This window comes from Salmo salar, chromosome 05 (assembly GCF_965601325.2).
Source record: "Salmo salar chromosome 05, fSalSal1, whole genome shotgun sequence".
Taxonomy (NCBI): Eukaryota; Metazoa; Chordata; class Actinopteri; order Salmoniformes; family Salmonidae; genus Salmo; species Salmo salar.
Genome location: NC_138295.1, coordinates 79667501 through 79685150, shown reverse-complemented (window position 1 = coordinate 79685150; position 17650 = coordinate 79667501). Strand labels below are relative to the sequence as shown.

Sequence of the window (17650 nt, the reverse complement as noted above, 5' to 3'; positions counted from 1 at the left end):
ACTCCAAATCCAGACCTCCATAGGTTGATAAATTGGATTTCCATTGATTATTTTTGTGTGATTTTGTTGTCAGCACATTCAACTATGTAAAGAAAAAAGTATTTAATAAGATTATTTCATTCATTCAGATCTAGGATGTGTTATTTTAGTGTTCCCTTTATTTTTTTGAGCAGTGTATTTAGTTCTGCCTGTCTGTACGTATTGCTGCCTGGTTGTGCTGTTCTGCAGTGCCTCTGTCTTTAACTCTCTCCTGCCACACCCCTGGAATGTGGTCAGACCGGACTGTGTGCCGGCGGTGCTCTCAGAAGGTCAAGGCAGACTGAGTCCCTTCCAGAGGTCAGCCAGCGAGGTGTCAAGTTACACTGGTGTGTATTTGTGTGTGTTCAGGTCATGGTCATTTCTCTGACAGATTCTACTAGTCACACGTGGCGACAGTGACCAAGGCAGTACAGAGTACAGCTCACCCTCTTGCTCCGCACTCTCCCCAACAACAACCCCCTATTGCTTTGTTGCTCTGGAGTAGTTTAATCTGTGTCCCTGTCTGCCTGACATGGAGTTATCTTCTAGTTTGTGTAGTTGGATCAGTAATCAGTGGTGCTTTTTTTGGCTACTTGGATAGCAAGAAGAGTCCATGTAATGTAACCAGTCTGGTTCATATTATGTTCACACTGCTCTCATTCTGCAGTCTAGTCAGTCAGTAACTCAGGCGTGTCCATTGTCAGCCACTAGATGGCGCTAGTAGTCAGAGAACCTTATTGGAAGATCCCTTACATAGAAATATGAGAAGATACCTTACACAGAAATATGAGAAGATACCTTACACAGAAATATGAGAAGATACCTTACACAGACATATGAGAAGATACCTTACACAGACATATGAGAAGATCCCTTACACAGACATATGAGAAGATCCCTTACACAGACATATGAGAAGATCCCTTACACAGACATATGAGAAGATCCCTTACACAGAAATATGAGAAGATCCCTTACACAGAAATATGACTGAGACGTCCCCATGCACACGTGTTTAATTTATTTGATTCAGTGACCTCTAGGCAGGATTGTTATTCTCCTAGGTTTTTCTGTCCTTAGTTACCAATCTATGTGTTTGGGTGTATAGACCTGTTTTGATAGTGGGAGTGTGTGTGTGTGTGTGTGTGTGTGTGTGTGTGTGTGTGTGTGTGTGTGTGTGTGTGTGTGTGTGTGCATTCCTGCATCGTGTGTGTCAGTGGGTATTGTGTTTATCATTCTCAGCATGTCCTACTGGCATAATGAGTGTATTTCTGAAGTCGAGTAAGGTTGTGTTTGGAAGGAGGGTACTTTATGGGCTATTTTCTTTATGCTGGTGTTATTGGACTGTGTTACCTGTTTATGCTGGTGTTATTGGACTGTGTTACATGTTTATGCTGGTGTTATTGGACTGTGTTACATGTTTATGCTGGTGTTATTGGACTGTGTTACCTGTTTATGCTGGTGTTATTGGAATGTGTTACGTGTTTATGCTGGTGTTATTGGACTGTGTTACGTGTTTATGCTGGTGTTATTGGACTGTGTTACGTGTTTATGCTGGTGTTATTGGACTGTGTTACATGTTTATGCTGGTGTTATTGGACTGTGTTACGTGTTTATGCTGGTGTTATTGGACTGTGTTACGTGTTTATGCTGGTGTTATTGGACTGTGTTACGTGTTTATGCTGGTGTTATTGGACTGTGTTACATGTTTATGCTGGTGTTATTGGACTGTGTTACATGTTTATGCTGGTGTTATTGGACTGTGTTACATGTTTATGCTGGTGTTATTGGACTGTGTTACATGTTTATGCTGGTGTTATTGGACTGTGTTACATGTTTATGCTGGTGTTATTGGACTGTGGTGTTACATGTTTATGCTGGTGTTATTGGACTGTGTGTTACATGTTTATGCTGGTGTTATTGGACTGTGTTACGTGTTTATGCTGGTGTTATTGGACTGTGTTACGTGTTTATGCTGGTGTTATTGGACTGTGGTGTTACGTGTTTATGCTGGTGTTATTGGACTGTGGTGTTACGTGTTTATGCTGGTGTTATTGGACTGTGGTGTTACGTGTTTATGCTGGTGTTATTGGACTGTGGTGTTACGTGTTTATGCTGGTGTTATTGGACTGTGGTGTTACGTGTTTATGCTGGTGTTATTGGACTGTGGTGTTACGTGTTTATGCTGGTGTTATTGGACTGTGGTGTTACGTGTTTATGCTGGTGTTATTGGACTGTGTTACGTGTTTATGCTGGTGTTATTGGACTGTGTTACGTGTTTATGCTGGTGTTATTGGACTGTGTTATGTGTTTATGCTGGTGTTATTGGACTGTGTTACGTGTTTATGCTGGTGTTATTGGACTGTGTTACGTGTTTATGCTGGTGTTATTGGACTGTGTTACCTGTTTATGCTGGTGTTATTGGACTGTGTTACCTGTTTATGCTGGTGTTATTGGACTGTGTTACCTGTTTATGCTGGTGTTATTGGACTGTGTTACGTGTTTATGCTGGTGTTATTGGACTGTGTTACATGTTTATGCTGGTGTTATTGGACTGTGTTACGTGTTTATGCTGGTGTTATTGGACTGTGTTGTTACGTGTTTATGCTGGTGTTATTGGACTGTGTTACCTATTTATGCTGGTGTTATTGGACTGTGTTGCTTCGAGGCAAGGAACACTGAACCATGCATGAGAGCACCAGCTGTTCCGGATAACTATGTGATTTCACTCTCTATAGCCGAGGTGATTTAAGACTTTTCAACCTACCCTGACCCGGTCTGTACCAACTTGTTTCAAGCAGACCACCATAGTCCCTGTACCCAAGAACGCCAAAGCCGAAATGACTATCACTCCGCAGCACTCACATCTATAGCCATGAAATGCTTTGAAAGCCTGGTCACCCAGGACCCACTGCAGTTTCCATACCGCCCCAACAGATCCACAGATGAGGCAATTTCTATTGCACTCCAAAATGCCCTCACCCACCTGGAAAAAAGTAATACCTATGTAAGAATGCTGTTCATTAAATGCACCTCAGCATTCAACAACATAGTTGTCACGTCCTGACCCTATAGTAGAGTAGGTCAGGGCGTGACAGGGTGTTTTGTGTTTTTCTATGTTTTGTATTTCTATGTTTATGTTCTAGGTTTCTATTTCTATGTTGGGTTTTTTGGGATGATCTCCAATTAGAGGCAGCTGGTCCTCATTGTCTCTAATTGGAGATCATATTTAGGTAGGGTTTTTGCCACCTGTGTTGGTGGGGAGTTATTTTCTGTTTAGTCTCTGTACCTGACAGAACTGTATTCTGATCGTTTACCGTTTGTTATTTTGGCTTTAGTGTTTTTGAGTTAATAAATATCATAATGAGCACTCAACACGCTGCGCTTTGGTCCCCTCTATACGACGCCCGTTACAGAACTGCCCACCACAATTGGATCAAGCAGCGTGCTCGGGAGGAGATGGATACCTGGTCTCTGAAGGAGAAGCTATAGAGGGTAAACTGGACTTGGGGCCAAGTAATAGACAGATATAGAAGCCTGCCAGGGAGGCACGAGAGGCTACAGAAAACCAAAGTACATTTTTGGGGGGGGCACATGGAGCAGTCGGCGGAGCCGAGGAGCAAACCAGAGCCAATCCGGGAGAAGAGGGAAAATTTGGAGAAGGGAGAAATGGGAGAGTTATTGAGTTGGTGGAGGACGCACAAGTTTTTCCCAAAGGAACGTGTCGTCAGTTTGGTGCCACCTGAGTCAGCTCCCCGTTCTCGTCCTGAGAAGTATGTGGAAGTTCCGGAACAAGTAATACCGGCTATACACACCAGGTCTCCAGTACGTCTCAACAGCCCGGTACGTCCTGTGCCTCCTCTCCGCACTCGCCCTGAGGTGCGTGTCATCAGCCCGGTGCCACCTGTGCCAGTCCCACGCATCAGACCTCCGGTACGCCTCCACAGCCCAGTACGTCCTGATCCTGCTCCTCGCACTCTCCCTCCAGTGCGCTTCCACAGCCCAGTATGTCCTGTGCCTCCTCTCCGCACTCGCCCTGAGGTGCGTGTCATCAGCCCAGTGCCACCTGTACTCGTCCCACGCATCAGACCTCCACAGCCTAGTACGTCCTGTGCCTGCTCCTTGCACTCGCCCTCCAGCGACGCTCCCCAGTCCGGAGCCTCCAGCGACGCTCCCCAGTTCGGAGCCTCCAGCGACGCTCCCCAGTCCGGAGCCTCCAGCGACAGCCTGTAGTCCGGAGCCGTCAGCGGCGGCCTGTAGCCCGGAGCCTCCAGTGGCGGCCTGCAGCCCGGAGCCTCCAGCGGCGGCCTGCAGCCCGGAGCCTCCGATGACGATCCACGGTCCGGTGGTACAGAAGCAGAGGGATCTGCGGGCGGAGCGGGGGTTACACCCCGAACCGGAGCCACCTCCGCTGCTGGAGGATCTGCGGGATGGTAAGGTTCTGGGTACTGCACTAGAGCCGCCATAGACAATTGTCACCCTCCCTTCCCTCCCTTTTGTTTTGTGGTTTCTTTTGTTGTTTTATGTTGCATTTGGAGTCTGCACCTTTGGGGGGGGGGGTACTGTCACGTCCTGATAATTTTCTATAGTAGAGTAGGTCAGGACGTGACAGGGGGTGGTTTGTGTTTGTTCTAGGTTTCTATTTCTATGTTGGGTTTTTTGGGTTGATCTCCAATTGGAGGCAGCTGGTCCTCGTTGTCTCTGATTGGAGATCATATTTAAGTAGGGGTTTTTCTTCGTGGGTTTTTGTGGGTTATTATATTTTGAGTAGTGTTTGTTTCTCTCTGCATCACGGTTTGTTGTTTTGTCAAATTCAGTTATTTATGTTTTGCAAAGTTTCACGGATTAAATAAAATGTTACACTACAACCACGCTGCACTTTGGTCTGTTCCTTTCGACAGCCGTGACAATAGTCCCCTGCAAGCACATCACCAAGCGCAGGACCCTGGGACTGAACACCTCCCTCTGAAAGTGGATCCTGGACTTACTGACGGGCCGCCCATAGGCGGCAAAAACACATCCGCCACGCTGACTGTCAACACGGGGGCCCATCCTGTACTCCCTGTTCACTCACAACTACATGTCCATGCACGACTCCAACACCATCATCAAGTTTGCTGACAAGGCATTGGTGGTAGGACTGATCACAGAGGATGATGAGGCAGCCTATAGGGAGGAGGTCAGAGACCTGGCCGTGTGGTGGCAGGACACCAACCGCTCAATGTCAGCAAGACAAAGGAGCTGATCGTGGACTACAGGAAACAGAAGGCCGATCTCAACCCATCCACATCGACGTGGCTGTATTGGAGCTGGTCCAGAGCTTCAAGTTCCTCGGTGTCCACATCACTTAGGAATTATCATGGCCCACACACACCCACACAGTTATGAAGAGGGCACTACAGCACCTTTTCCCCCTCAGAAGGCTGAAAAGATTTGGCACGGGCCCTCAGATCCTCACTGCATCACCGCTTGGTATGGCAACTGCAAGGCACCCGACCGCAAGGCGCTACAGAGGATAGTGTGTACGGCCTAGTACATCACTGGGGCTGAGCTCCCTGTCATCCGGGACCTCTATACTAGGCGGTGACAGAGGAAGGCCCAAAACATTGTCAATGACTCCAACCACCCAAACCATAGACTGTTCTCTCTGCTACCCCACAGCAAGAAGAACCAGTACACCAAGTCTAGAACCAACAGGACCCTGAAAAGCTTCTACTACCAAGCCGTAAGACTGCTAAACAAGGCTGCTAAATAGTTAGTAAAACGGACACCCGGACTATCTGCATTGACCCTTTTTTTGCACTAACTCTCTTGCACTGACTCTATGAACACACACTGGACTCTACCCACACATATTTACACTGACAACCCAACACACACACACACACACACACTTTCTTTTGCACTAACTCTCCTGTACTGACACTATGCACACAGACTGGACTCTAACCACACATCCATACACACACATATAACACGCGCACACATGCATACTGACGTCACTCACACACAGAGAGACTTTCACACTCCTGTTGCGTAGTCACGTTACCCCTATTTCTATGTACATACAGTTGAAGTCGGAAGTTTACATACACCTTAGCCAAATGCATTTAAACTCAGTTTTTCACAATTCCTGACATTTAATCATAGTAAAAAATTCCCTGTCTTAGGTCAGTTAGAATCACCACTTTATTTTAAGAATGTGAAATGTCAGAATAATAATAGAGGGAATGATTTATTTCAGCTTTTAATTCTTTCATCACATTCCCAGTGGGTCAGAAGTTTACATACCCTCAATTAGTATTTGGTAGCATTGCCTTTAAATTGTTTAACTTGGGTCAAACATTTCGGGTAGCCTTCCACAAGCTTCCCACAATAAGTTGGGTGAATTTGTGGCCCATTCCTCCTGACAGAGCTGGTGTAACCGAGTCAGGTTTGTAGGCCTCCTTGCTCGCACATGCTTTTTCAGTTCTGCCCACAATTTTTCTATGGGTTTGAGGTCAGGGTCAACTTTGGAAGTATGCTTGGGGTCATGTTCCATTGGGAAGACCCATTTGCGACCAAGCTTTAACTTCCTGACTGATGTCTTGAGATGTTGCTTCAATATATCCACATCATTTTCCTCCCCCATGATGCCATCTATTTTGTGCACCAGTCCCTCCTGCAGCAAAGCACCCCCACAACATGATGTTGCCACCCCCGTGCGTCACTGTTGGGATGGTATTCTTCGGCTTGCAAGCCTCCCCCTTTTTCCTCCAAACATAATGATGGTCATTATGGCCAAACAGTTTTATTTTTGTTTTATCAGACCAGAGGACATTTCTCCAAAAAGTACGATCTTTGTCCCCATGTGCAGTTGCAAACTGTAGTCTGGCTTTTTTATGGTGGTTTTGGAGCAGTGGCTTCTTCCTTACTGAGCGGCCTTTCAGGTTATGTTGATATAGGACTTGTTTTACTGTGGCTATAGATACTTTTGTACCTGTTTCCTCCAGCATCTTCACAAGGTCCTTTACTGTTGTTCTGGGATTGATTTGCACATTTCGCACCAAAGTACATTAATCTCAAGGAGACAGAACGCATCTCCTTCCTGAGCAGTATGACGGCTGCGTGGTCCCATGGTGTTTATACTTGCGTACTATTGTTTGTACAGATGAATGTGGTAACTTCAGGCGTTTGGAAATTGCTCCCAAGGATGACCCAGACTTGTGAAGGTCTACAATTTGTAGCTGATTTCTTTTGATTATCTCATGATGTCAAGCAGAGAAGCACTGAGTTTGAAGGTAGGCCTTGAAATACATCCACAGGTACACCTACAATTGACTAAAATGATGTCAATTAGCCTATCAGAATCTTCTAAAGCCATGATATAATTTTCAGGAGTTTTCCAAGCTGTTTAAAGGCACAGTCAATTTAGTGTATGTAAACTTCTGACCCACTGGAATTGTGATACAGTGAATTATAAGTGAAATAATCTGTAAACAATTGTTGGATACATTTCTTGTCATGAACAAAGTAGATGTCCTAACCGACTTACCAAAACGATAGTTTGTTAACAAGAAATTTGTGGAGTGGTTGAAAAACGAGTTTTAATGACTCCAACCTATAGTGGGGGAAAAAAGTATTTGATCCCCTGCTGTTTTTGTACGTTTGCCCACTTACAAAGAAATTATCAGTCTATAATTTTAATAGTAGGTTTATTTGAACAGTGAGAGACAGAATAACAACAAAAAAATCCAGAAAAACGCATGTCAAAAATTGTATAAAATAATTTACATTTTAATGAGGGAAATAAGTATTTAACCCCTCTGCAAAACATGACAATCACAAAGGTCAGACGTTTCTTGTAGTTGGCCACCAGGTTTGCACACATCTCAGGAGGGATTTTGTCCCACTCCTCTTTGCAGATCTTCTCCAAGTCATTAAGGTTTCAAGGCTGACGTTTGGCAACTCGAACCTTCAGCTCCCTCCACAGATTTTCTATGGGATTAAGGTCTGGAGACTGGCTAGCCCACTCCAGGACCTTAATGTGCTTCTTCTTGAGCCACTCCTTTGTTGCCTTGGCCGTGTGTTTTGGGTCATTGTCATGCTGGAATATCCATCCACGACCCATTTTCAATGCCCTGGCTGAGGGAAGGAGGTTCTCACCCAAGATTTGACGGTACATGGCCCCGTCCATCGTCCCTTTGATGCGGTGAAGTTGTCCTGTCCCCTTAGCAGAAAAACCCCCCCAAAGCATAATGTTTCCACCTCCATGTTTGACGGTGGAGATGGTGTTCTTGGGGTCATAGGCAGCATTCCTCCTCCTCCAAACACGTTGAGTTGATGTCAAAGAGCTCCATTTTGGTCTCATCTGACCATAACACTTCTGTCACCCAGTTGTCCTCTGAATCATTCAGATGTTCATTGGCAAACTTCAGACGGGCATGTATATGTATTCTTGAGCAGGGGGACCTTGCGGGCGCTGCAGGATTTCAGTCCTTCACGGCGTAGTGTGTTACCAATTGTTTTCTTGGTGACTATGGTCCCAGCTGCCTTGAGATCATTGACAAGATTCTCCCGTGTAGTTCTGGGCTGATTTCTCACCATTCTCATGATCATTGCAACTCCACGAGGGGAGATCTTGCATGGAGCCCCAGGCCGAGGGATATTGACAGTTCTTTTGTGTTTCTTCCATTTGCGAATAATCGCACCAAATGTTGTCACCTTCTCACCAAGCTGCTTGATGATGGTCTTGTAGCCCATTCCAGCCTTGTGTAGGTCTACAATCTTGTCCCTGACATCCTTGGAGAGCTCTTTGGTCTTGGCCATGGTGGAGAGTTTGGAATCTGATTGATTGATTGCTTCTGTGGACAGGTGTCTTTTTTACAGGTAACAAGCTGCGTTTAAGAGCACTCCCTTTAAGAGTGTGCTCCTAATCTCAGCTCGTTACCTGTATAAAAGACACCTGGGAGCCAGAAATCTTTCTGATTGAGAGGGGGTCAAATACTTATTTCCCTCATTAAAATGCAAATCAATTCATAAGATTTCTGGATTGCGTTTTTCTGGATATTTTTGTTGTTATTCTGTCTCTCACTGTTCAAATAAACCTTCCATTAAAATGATAGACTGATCCTTTCTTTGTCAGTGGGCAAACGTACAAAATCAGCAGGGGATCAAATACTTTTTTCCCCCACTGTAAGTGTATGTAAACTTCCGACTTCAACTGTATCTACTCCTGCACATCGACTCTGTTCTGGTAATCCCTGTATAGAGCCATGTTTTTCATTTATTCCTCGTGTCACTATTTCTATAAAAAAGTTATTTAACTGCATTGTTAGAAAAGGAACCGTAAGTAAGCACTTCACTGTTAGTCTACACCTGTTGCTTATGATGTGACAAATACAATTTGATTTGTTGTTGTGATGTTTATTTATTGAGTTGATAGTAATTAACACCCATTCAGAGCTTCAGTCATCACACGAGTCTGGCATAAAGTCACCTTGTCCCCAGGTAAATAACAATGGCATCAACAGTAGATCAGAGACATAGAGAGGCGGCTGGTGGACAAGAATGGGCCCAGTAGTAGAAGGCTGTGTTGACCCCTCTGTTACCGCTCCAGAACTTCCCTGCTGGGATCCAATGTGATTCTGGATTGTGGCCCTGCAGTGTGAGTGTGTGAGAAGGACTGAGTCACAGAAACAGATGCTCCACTCTGGAACGCTCACGCATCACCACTTCCTGTCAGGAGTGGGTGTTGCTACGGGAACACTTGAAGGAGAACGCTCCACCATCACTCACTAACGCACCACTGGTAGGTTATTTACTGATCACAGATCATAGTTTACCTTAAGGTTTGTGTCTACACAGCCCAGACTCCACGCTCTGACACCTCTTCGCGCTTAACTAATAGTAAACATCATCTTGTTTCCATGTGCGTGAGTCTTTCTCTCATGAGACCTGCGTTATCTCCCTGTGGAACAGCGATGGTGACGGGGTGGAGGAGGCTCTTCCTGTTATGTCACATCCTTGTCCCCTGGCTCACCCCTCAGCACACACACACTGCTCGTCACTTGTGTTCGTAATGTCTTTACAGGAATTCCTCTGGCCATGTCGCAGTTACATGAGGACATCTTGCAGGTGCAGTTTTGCCCTGTTAGCTACGTGTTGTGTTTTTGTTCTGAAAAACGAATCTCTTGTGAAACATATACAAAACAAACATGTCGACTCTATTGTCAATGTTAAAAGACCTTCATTTCCTCACAAAACAGTATTTTGTGTCTTGCTGAACAGCGTGTTGATGGTGTTACATTAGATTTTTAAAGTTGAATAGGAATTTGTAACACACACACAAACTGGCAAACCAAAACACACACATGCACACACACCACACAGTTAAAGGAATAAGGGCCGTTCTGGTGATATGTATTGCATGGGCGGAGAGATCAGAGGTCAGTTGATGGTCATGAGAAGCTGTGATGACACACACACACACACACTGACCTGCACACATTTGTGTTTTGTGACAGTAACGACATCCTATCACTTCATCTCTTCTGTCTCTCTGGTGGGTGTGTTTGGGTCTGTTGTTGTGGAATGCGTTACCAGGTTACGAGAGCAGAGTGGACCCAGGCGTAAACAATAAAAGTTGTCTGATGCTTAGATGCACTTTATGAGCTCTGAAACCTAAACTGCACTCTGCCTCTGTCTCCACACACACACTAGGCCCGTTTATACCTACATGGTTCTAACTTGCGTCTTTTGTCCTGATCTTGTCCACATTCTGATTATGCCCACATTTTTAGACAAATCAAAAGGCATGTTGTGATCTGATCGTGATCATCATCCTGCCCACCTCCGGAGGTAGTCAGACACACATTGTGTCTGGATATCTTACAAGTGTAGACGGATCTGGACAAAGAAACCATTTAAATCAGGTGCTGCCATTAACTGAATACATCAGTATGTGTCTTACAATAAATAAATATTATTTTGAAAGAATAGCTGTGAAATAATTTGCAGAGAGATAATTCGCTTTCATTCTCCCAGTACCTTTAAGAAAACTCTTTAGTTCTTCTCTCCCCGAGACGAGTCATCATCATTCTCCCAGTACCTTTAAGAAAACTCTTTAGTTCTTCTCTCCCCGAGACGAGTCATCATCATTCTCCCAGTACCTTTAAGAAAACTCTTTAGTTCTTCTCTCCCCGAGACGAGTCATCATCATTCTCCCAGTACCTTTAAGAAAACTCTTTAGTTCTTCTCTCCCCGAGACGAGTCATCATCATTCTCCCAGTACCTTTAAGAAAACTCTTTAGTTCTTCTCTCCCCGAGACGAGTCATCATCATTCTCCCAGTACCTTTAAGAAAACTCTTTAGTTCTTCTCTCCCCGAGACGAGTCATCATCATTCTCCCAGTACCTTTAAGAAAACTCTTTAGTTCTTCTCTCCCCGAGACGAGTCATCATCATTCTCCCAGTACCTTTAAGAAAACTCTTTAGTTCTTCTCTCCCTGAGACGAGTCAACATCATTCAGTTCAGTAGCATTGAGGACAGAATGACAGGTAGACACAAAAACAGGCAGAGAGAGAACTGGAATACCACCTATACAGAGTTTTCCTCATCAGAAGCCTTTTCAGAGGTATAAAAAGCTGCTGCTGTACGATCAACGTGACAGACTGTTCTCTGCAGTTATGACCAGAGAAGTTTTAACGGTTATTACAGTTACCTCATCACTCACCTGTCAGAAACATACACAAGCACGCACCTACATTCCTCTCTCAGCCCAAAGCACACACACATGCACATAATATTACATTCCTCTCTCAGCCCAAAGCACACACACACACACACACACACACATGCACATAATATTACATTCCTCTCTCAGCCCAAAGCACACCATTTTACTGAAAATCAGTAGGTCCAGATAGCCTTTATTCAGACAGACATTTTCCCCACTCCTCTCTCCATTACTGTGTTGCACACACCAAGGTTATAATAGTAAACGAAAACTGAAATGAAAATTAAATGAAAACAAAAATTGGAAAAACAATTGAGTAAACTAAAACTATACTGGAACTATTATCTTTGGCTGCAAAACAAACTAAAATAGAATTAAAACCATCATGAATTATGTTCAGTTGTTTTTTTCCTTCAAAATTTTGGACAAAAATCTAATGGGGTTTTCGAACTTCTGAATCTGGAGGGTAAATGCTGCCAGTAGATGGCGATGTTTCAAATAGGCCTAGCTGATGCATCACTGCATCGCCAACTAACGGAAGAAATCCCAGGGCGAGCACGAAGCATGAGCGTGAACAATGGCAGCAGCAAACACAACACCAGCAGTGGTTGGTTGCAAAAGACAAAACCCTGTATGAGATTATTTTGAGTACATTGCTGGAAAGGACAAAAGCAAATGTAAGCTAATAATCATTTATTGGATTTATATAGCACTTTTCTACCAACTGAGGTACTCCAAGCACTTTACATTGTAGGGGGAAACTCACCTCCAATGTGTAGCACCCACCTGGGTGATGCACGGCAACCATTTTTGTGCCAGAACACTCAGCTAAGTGATATTGGTGTGGCATGGATTGCAAGGTGGGGGTTTGTTACTACGCCGATAAATGGAAATATCCATCAGGACTTTTGCCACCTAGGAAATGTGTGTGACAGGACCATCTCAAATAGTACGTGAGTACCCTGCTATAGTCCTACAACACATACATGGCCCCTAGCATAAGGACACTTGAGGCTACTTTCTGTCCCTAACACAAAAACTACAACTGAAACTGAAACTACAACTGAATAATATAAAAACAAAATATGTTTTTTATCCTACTGAAACAGAATAAAAACTAGTAAATCAAGTCTGAAACCGAATGGAAACTCAACTGAATTTCAAATAAAAATCGAAAAAGTAATAGAAATAAAATTGAATAGAAAATCACAAAACTATAATAACCTTGGTACACACTCAGACATTCACCAGGCACTCATTTACACTGGGCTTGTCAAACAGTTAACACCAAGGGTTAAACTGAGGGATGTTTAGGTGTTGGAACTGTCTCCAACAGGTTGTTTTTCCATGGTCATTTCTACTCTTTACTGTATGCCGTCTTTCTCCCATTCTAAAGTGGTGGAACCGTCCTAATTTAACCCTCGGCTAGCTAGCATCTTCACTAATATCAGGCCTCATCAAAAAACATCATGGAGTATCAGTATAAAGACAGTATCAACCACAAATAACAGTCAGAGGCAAACAGTGAACTAAAGTCTCTGAGCAACAGTCTACACAATTACAGCAAGCAGCTTGAAATGGAGTGTTTGAACCATCACACAGTGCACAGCCAGTCAAGACACACTAGCTGAGAATGGACAGTCTACATGCTAAATACAGACAAAATTCACTGACAGGGGAAATAACTTATTGAGCTGCATGATTATGACAAGACCAGGTAGTATTTATAACATATGCATACAACCAATCAAAGTAGATCTGTTCTTCAGAAATATAACAATTAAACAATCACATGCTATCTCATGTGTTTCTAGAGAATGGCGTCCGTTTCTCCCAGCACGGATTTCTTCTGGTTGTCCTTTTTTATACGATGGAAAGCGATAATCAGGACCAGGGCTAGGGAGGAAGTGACATCACCCATCAATAACAGTCCAAAAATAATATTGGAAACCCAGAACTAAAATCCTGCGTAATTGCGTTAGATACTCGATTAGTCCAAAATAACAACAACTATCAACAACAATACAACGTTTTATGCTACAGTTAGGTCTTAGTTCCTCGATTGTACCATTCCGCCCTCTTCCCTTAAAGTGCATAGCAACAACACCAGTGATCAACAGCGCATGCTACCCACCGATGAATCCGACAGTTCCAGCCAGGATTCCGATGGTGGTGGGCATTCCTAACACCCCTGCATGAACGCCTGGCTCGGTGAAACAGTATCCCAGCTCTGTACAGTTACACACTCGCACTGTAGGGAGAACACACACATCAGAGACAAATACACATTGGTAAAAGACACCCGCTCACAGCTACACGTTCTGGTGTGTGATATCACACACAGCTGGCTGTAACCACTCACCCTCAAACTTCTGTGTGATGCCCATGCCAGCGTTGTCTTTGATGTTGATGGGGATTAGGAAGGTTTTGTCCTCGCTGGGAGATTTCTTCAGGGTCAGTTTAGCAGACGTACCTACAGGAAACCAAGGGAAGAGACACAATCCCACATCAGCATGGGAGCACATTAATAGACAGGATCTCTAGGAGATGTAGTCTTGTCTAACAAATGTGTACCGTCCACAGCGCTTAGGTCCCAGTTGGGGGACTTCTTGCCCTGGGCCAGGCTGAATGTGAAAGGTGCTCCGAAGGGGTCTGCGTCTGCGTCCAGGGCCGTCAGGACTATAGGCTGGGGCTTCTTCACACAGATGAAGGCCTGGTTCTCTGTCAGCTTGGGGACATTGTCATTCACATCCAGCAGCCTCACAGACACCTCACGCTCTGAGGACAGCTCTGGATTGGCTGGGGGTGGAGAGATATTATTCATTATGGATATTCTCTAATCTGGACTCAAACTGGCAGTGTGTGGGTCAAAAAAGTATCCGAAATAAACATGTGTGTTCTTCACCTTTCTCGAAGGCGACAACAGTAAAGTGGAAGGCCTCCACCGCCTCTCTGTCCAGCACAGCTTTATTCTTTATCTTTATCTCTCCAGTAGCAGGATCAATCTCCAACCAACCCTTAGTGTCTCCCTCCATCTTGAACCTACAATACACACACAGTTAGAGCACAAAACCTACACTATCAGAGCTATAACACACACACAACATCAGTCCCTCTCATAATGTGATTACAGTATCTCTTTGCCCTCTGGGTCCTTGGCGTCTATTTTGAGCAGCGTAGCTCCCTCCTTGGTGTCCTCTGGCACCGTGACATCCAGAATGTCCATGTCAAACACTGGAGCCTCATCAACGTCACTGATCGCCACGCAGACCACAGCGGACGACTCAGCGCTGTACTCGAGACCGCTCACCAGCGGCTCTGGGTTACGAGCATCAATCTGTAGCTTATAGGAGGAAGCAGTCTCATAGTTCAGAGGCTGGAGAAAGAGGGGGAAGGAGGGAGAGAGGGGAGGGAGGAAGAGAGAGGGGGAGGAAGGGAGATCGAGGGGGAGGAAGGGAGAGAGAGGGGGAGGAAGGGAGAGAGAGGGGAAGGAAGGGAGAGAGAGGGGAGGGGGAGGAAGGGAGAGTGGGGAGAGGAAGGGAGGGTGGAGGAAGGGAAAGAGAGGGGGAGGGAGAGGGGAAGGGGGAGGGAGGCAGATGGGGAGGAAGGGAGAGAGAGATCTGTGAGCATTCTTGAGCAAAATGGAAGTGTTTGTGTGGGTTTGTTTCAGGCTGCTGGTGGACGTTTCCTTTAATAATCAATACAACCATAGATCTAGGATCAGCTTGCCATCTTTATCATCACCTATCGAAATCTGACCTTCCGTAGGTGTCTTCCAGTATGAAGTTACCTTAGCAACAACAAGCCTGCCCTCCCCATTGTCATCTGTCTCCATGGCGAAAACTCCGTCTTCGTTGCCAGCGGTTATGTGGAACTCGATGCGGGAGCTTCCTGTTCCAGGGTCGTCAGCGTCTGTGGCTTTCACTGTCAGGAGGGTGTGGCCTAGAGCTGTGTCTTCAGACAGGTTGTGACTACCATACTACAGAGAGACAGAGAGAGAGACACAGAGAGAGAGGGAGAGATAGAGAGGGGAGAGAGACAGAGGGAGAGAGACAGAGAAAGAGAGACAAAGAGAGAGGGAGAGAGCGGGAGAGAGAGACAGAGAGAGAGGGAGAGAGAGAGGGAGACAGAGAGAGACGGGAGAGAGAGAGAGACCGAGAGAGAGAGAGAGAGAGGGAGAGAGAGAGAGAGGGAGGGAGAGGGAGACAAAGAGAGACAGAGAGACAGAGAGAGGAGCGAGAGCAGAGCGAGAGGGAGAGAGACAGTATTAAAGGTCACAGGTCAACAACCCATACCAACTAAAGCATCTATGAAACTCAGGTGTCTCAGGTATAGTCTCAGGTATATCTCAGGTATATCTCAGGTGTGTCTCAGGTATATCTCAGGTATATCTCAGGTATATCTCAGGTATATCTCAGGTGTGTCTCAGGTATATCTCAGGTATATCTCAGGTGTGTCTCAGGTATATCTCAGGTATATCTCAGGTATATCTCAGGTATATCTCAGGTGTGTCTCAGGTATATCTCAGGTATATCTCAGGTATATCTCAGGTATGTCTCAGGTATGTCTCACGTCATTCATCTCGAAGATGGGCAGCTCATTGTTGATGTCGATAACCTTGATGAGGACCTTACATTCTGTGCTGAAACCTGACGGAGACACACAATAGTATGTGAGGGCCCATTGAAGCAAACACGTGTCTGTGCTGTTCAAACTTTTAGACAAAGGTCAAGTGTGTGTGTGCATGTACCTGGGTCGTTTACTCTGACAGTGAGGTGGTACTCTGTTGCGTCTCTGCGTTGGAGCATCTGCTTGGCCTGGATGCGGCCGCTGATGCCATCGATGGTAAAGACGGAGGAAGGGGTTTGGGACACCAGCGAATAGGAGAGCAGTGCGTTGGGTGTGTTGTCATCATCAGCATCATGCACCATCAGATGTCCGACCGGGCTGCCTGGAACCCAGAGGAACCAATCACACAGGTTATATGAGTTCCTATTAGAATGCTTCAGCTGTGAACACACATACCTTTAATATAACAACACAGTCCTAACACCAGTCACAACACAGTCCTAACACCAGTCAACACAGTCCTAACACCAGTCTCAATACAGTCCTAACATCAGTCAACACAGTCCTAACACCAGTCTCAACACAGTCCTAACACCAGTCAACACAGTCCTAACACCAGCCAACACAGTCCTAACACCAGTCTCAACACAGTCCTAACACCATTCTCAACACAGTCCTAACACCAGTCACAACACAGTCCTAACACCAGTCAACACAGTCCTAACACCAGTCTCAACACAGTCCTAACACCAGTCTCAACACAGTCCTAACATCAGTCTCAACACAGTCCTAACACCAGTCTCAACACAGTCCTAACACCAGTCTCAACACAGTCCTAACATCAGTCTCAACACAGTCCTAACACCAGTCTCAACACAGTCCTAACACCAGTCAACACAGTCCTAACACCAGTCTCAACACAGTCCTAACACCAGTCAACACTGTCCTAACACCAGTCTCAACACGGTCCTAACACCAGTCTCAACACAATCCTAACACCAGTCTCAACACAGTCCTAACACCAGTCAACACAGTCCTAACATCAGTCACAACACAGTCCTAACACCAGTCAACACAGTCCTAACATCAGTCCCAACACAGTCCTAACACCAGTCAACACAGTCCTAACACCAGTCACAACACGTCCTAACACCAGTCAACACAGTCCTAACACCAGTCTCAACACAGTCCTAACACCAGTCAACACAGTCCTAACATCAGTCAACACAGTCCTAACATCAGTCCCAACACAGTCCTAACACCAGTCTCAACACAGTCCTAACACCATTCTCAACACAGTCCTAACACCAGTCACAACACAGTCCTAACACCAGTCAACACAGTCCT

The 17650-nt window shown here is 45.2% G+C and overlaps 1 protein-coding gene across 1 annotated transcript in view; it reads right to left on the bottom strand.

Annotated features, from left to right (window-relative positions):
- Positions 1–12572: 12572 nt before the first annotated feature.
- Positions 12573–17650, bottom strand: part of cdh17 (cadherin 17, LI cadherin (liver-intestine)) — a gene marked incomplete at its 3' end in the record, with an annotated part of 25804 nt that continues 20726 nt past the window's right edge. Inside the window, 9 exon segments of the mRNA NM_001140113.1 lie at positions 12573–13630; positions 13869–13985; positions 14097–14207; positions 14309–14533; positions 14640–14776; positions 14866–15110; positions 15525–15713; positions 16307–16383; positions 16485–16685. Coding sequence (NP_001133585.1) covers positions 13545–13630; positions 13869–13985; positions 14097–14207; positions 14309–14533; positions 14640–14776; positions 14866–15110; positions 15525–15713; positions 16307–16383; positions 16485–16685 — 1388 coding nt within the window.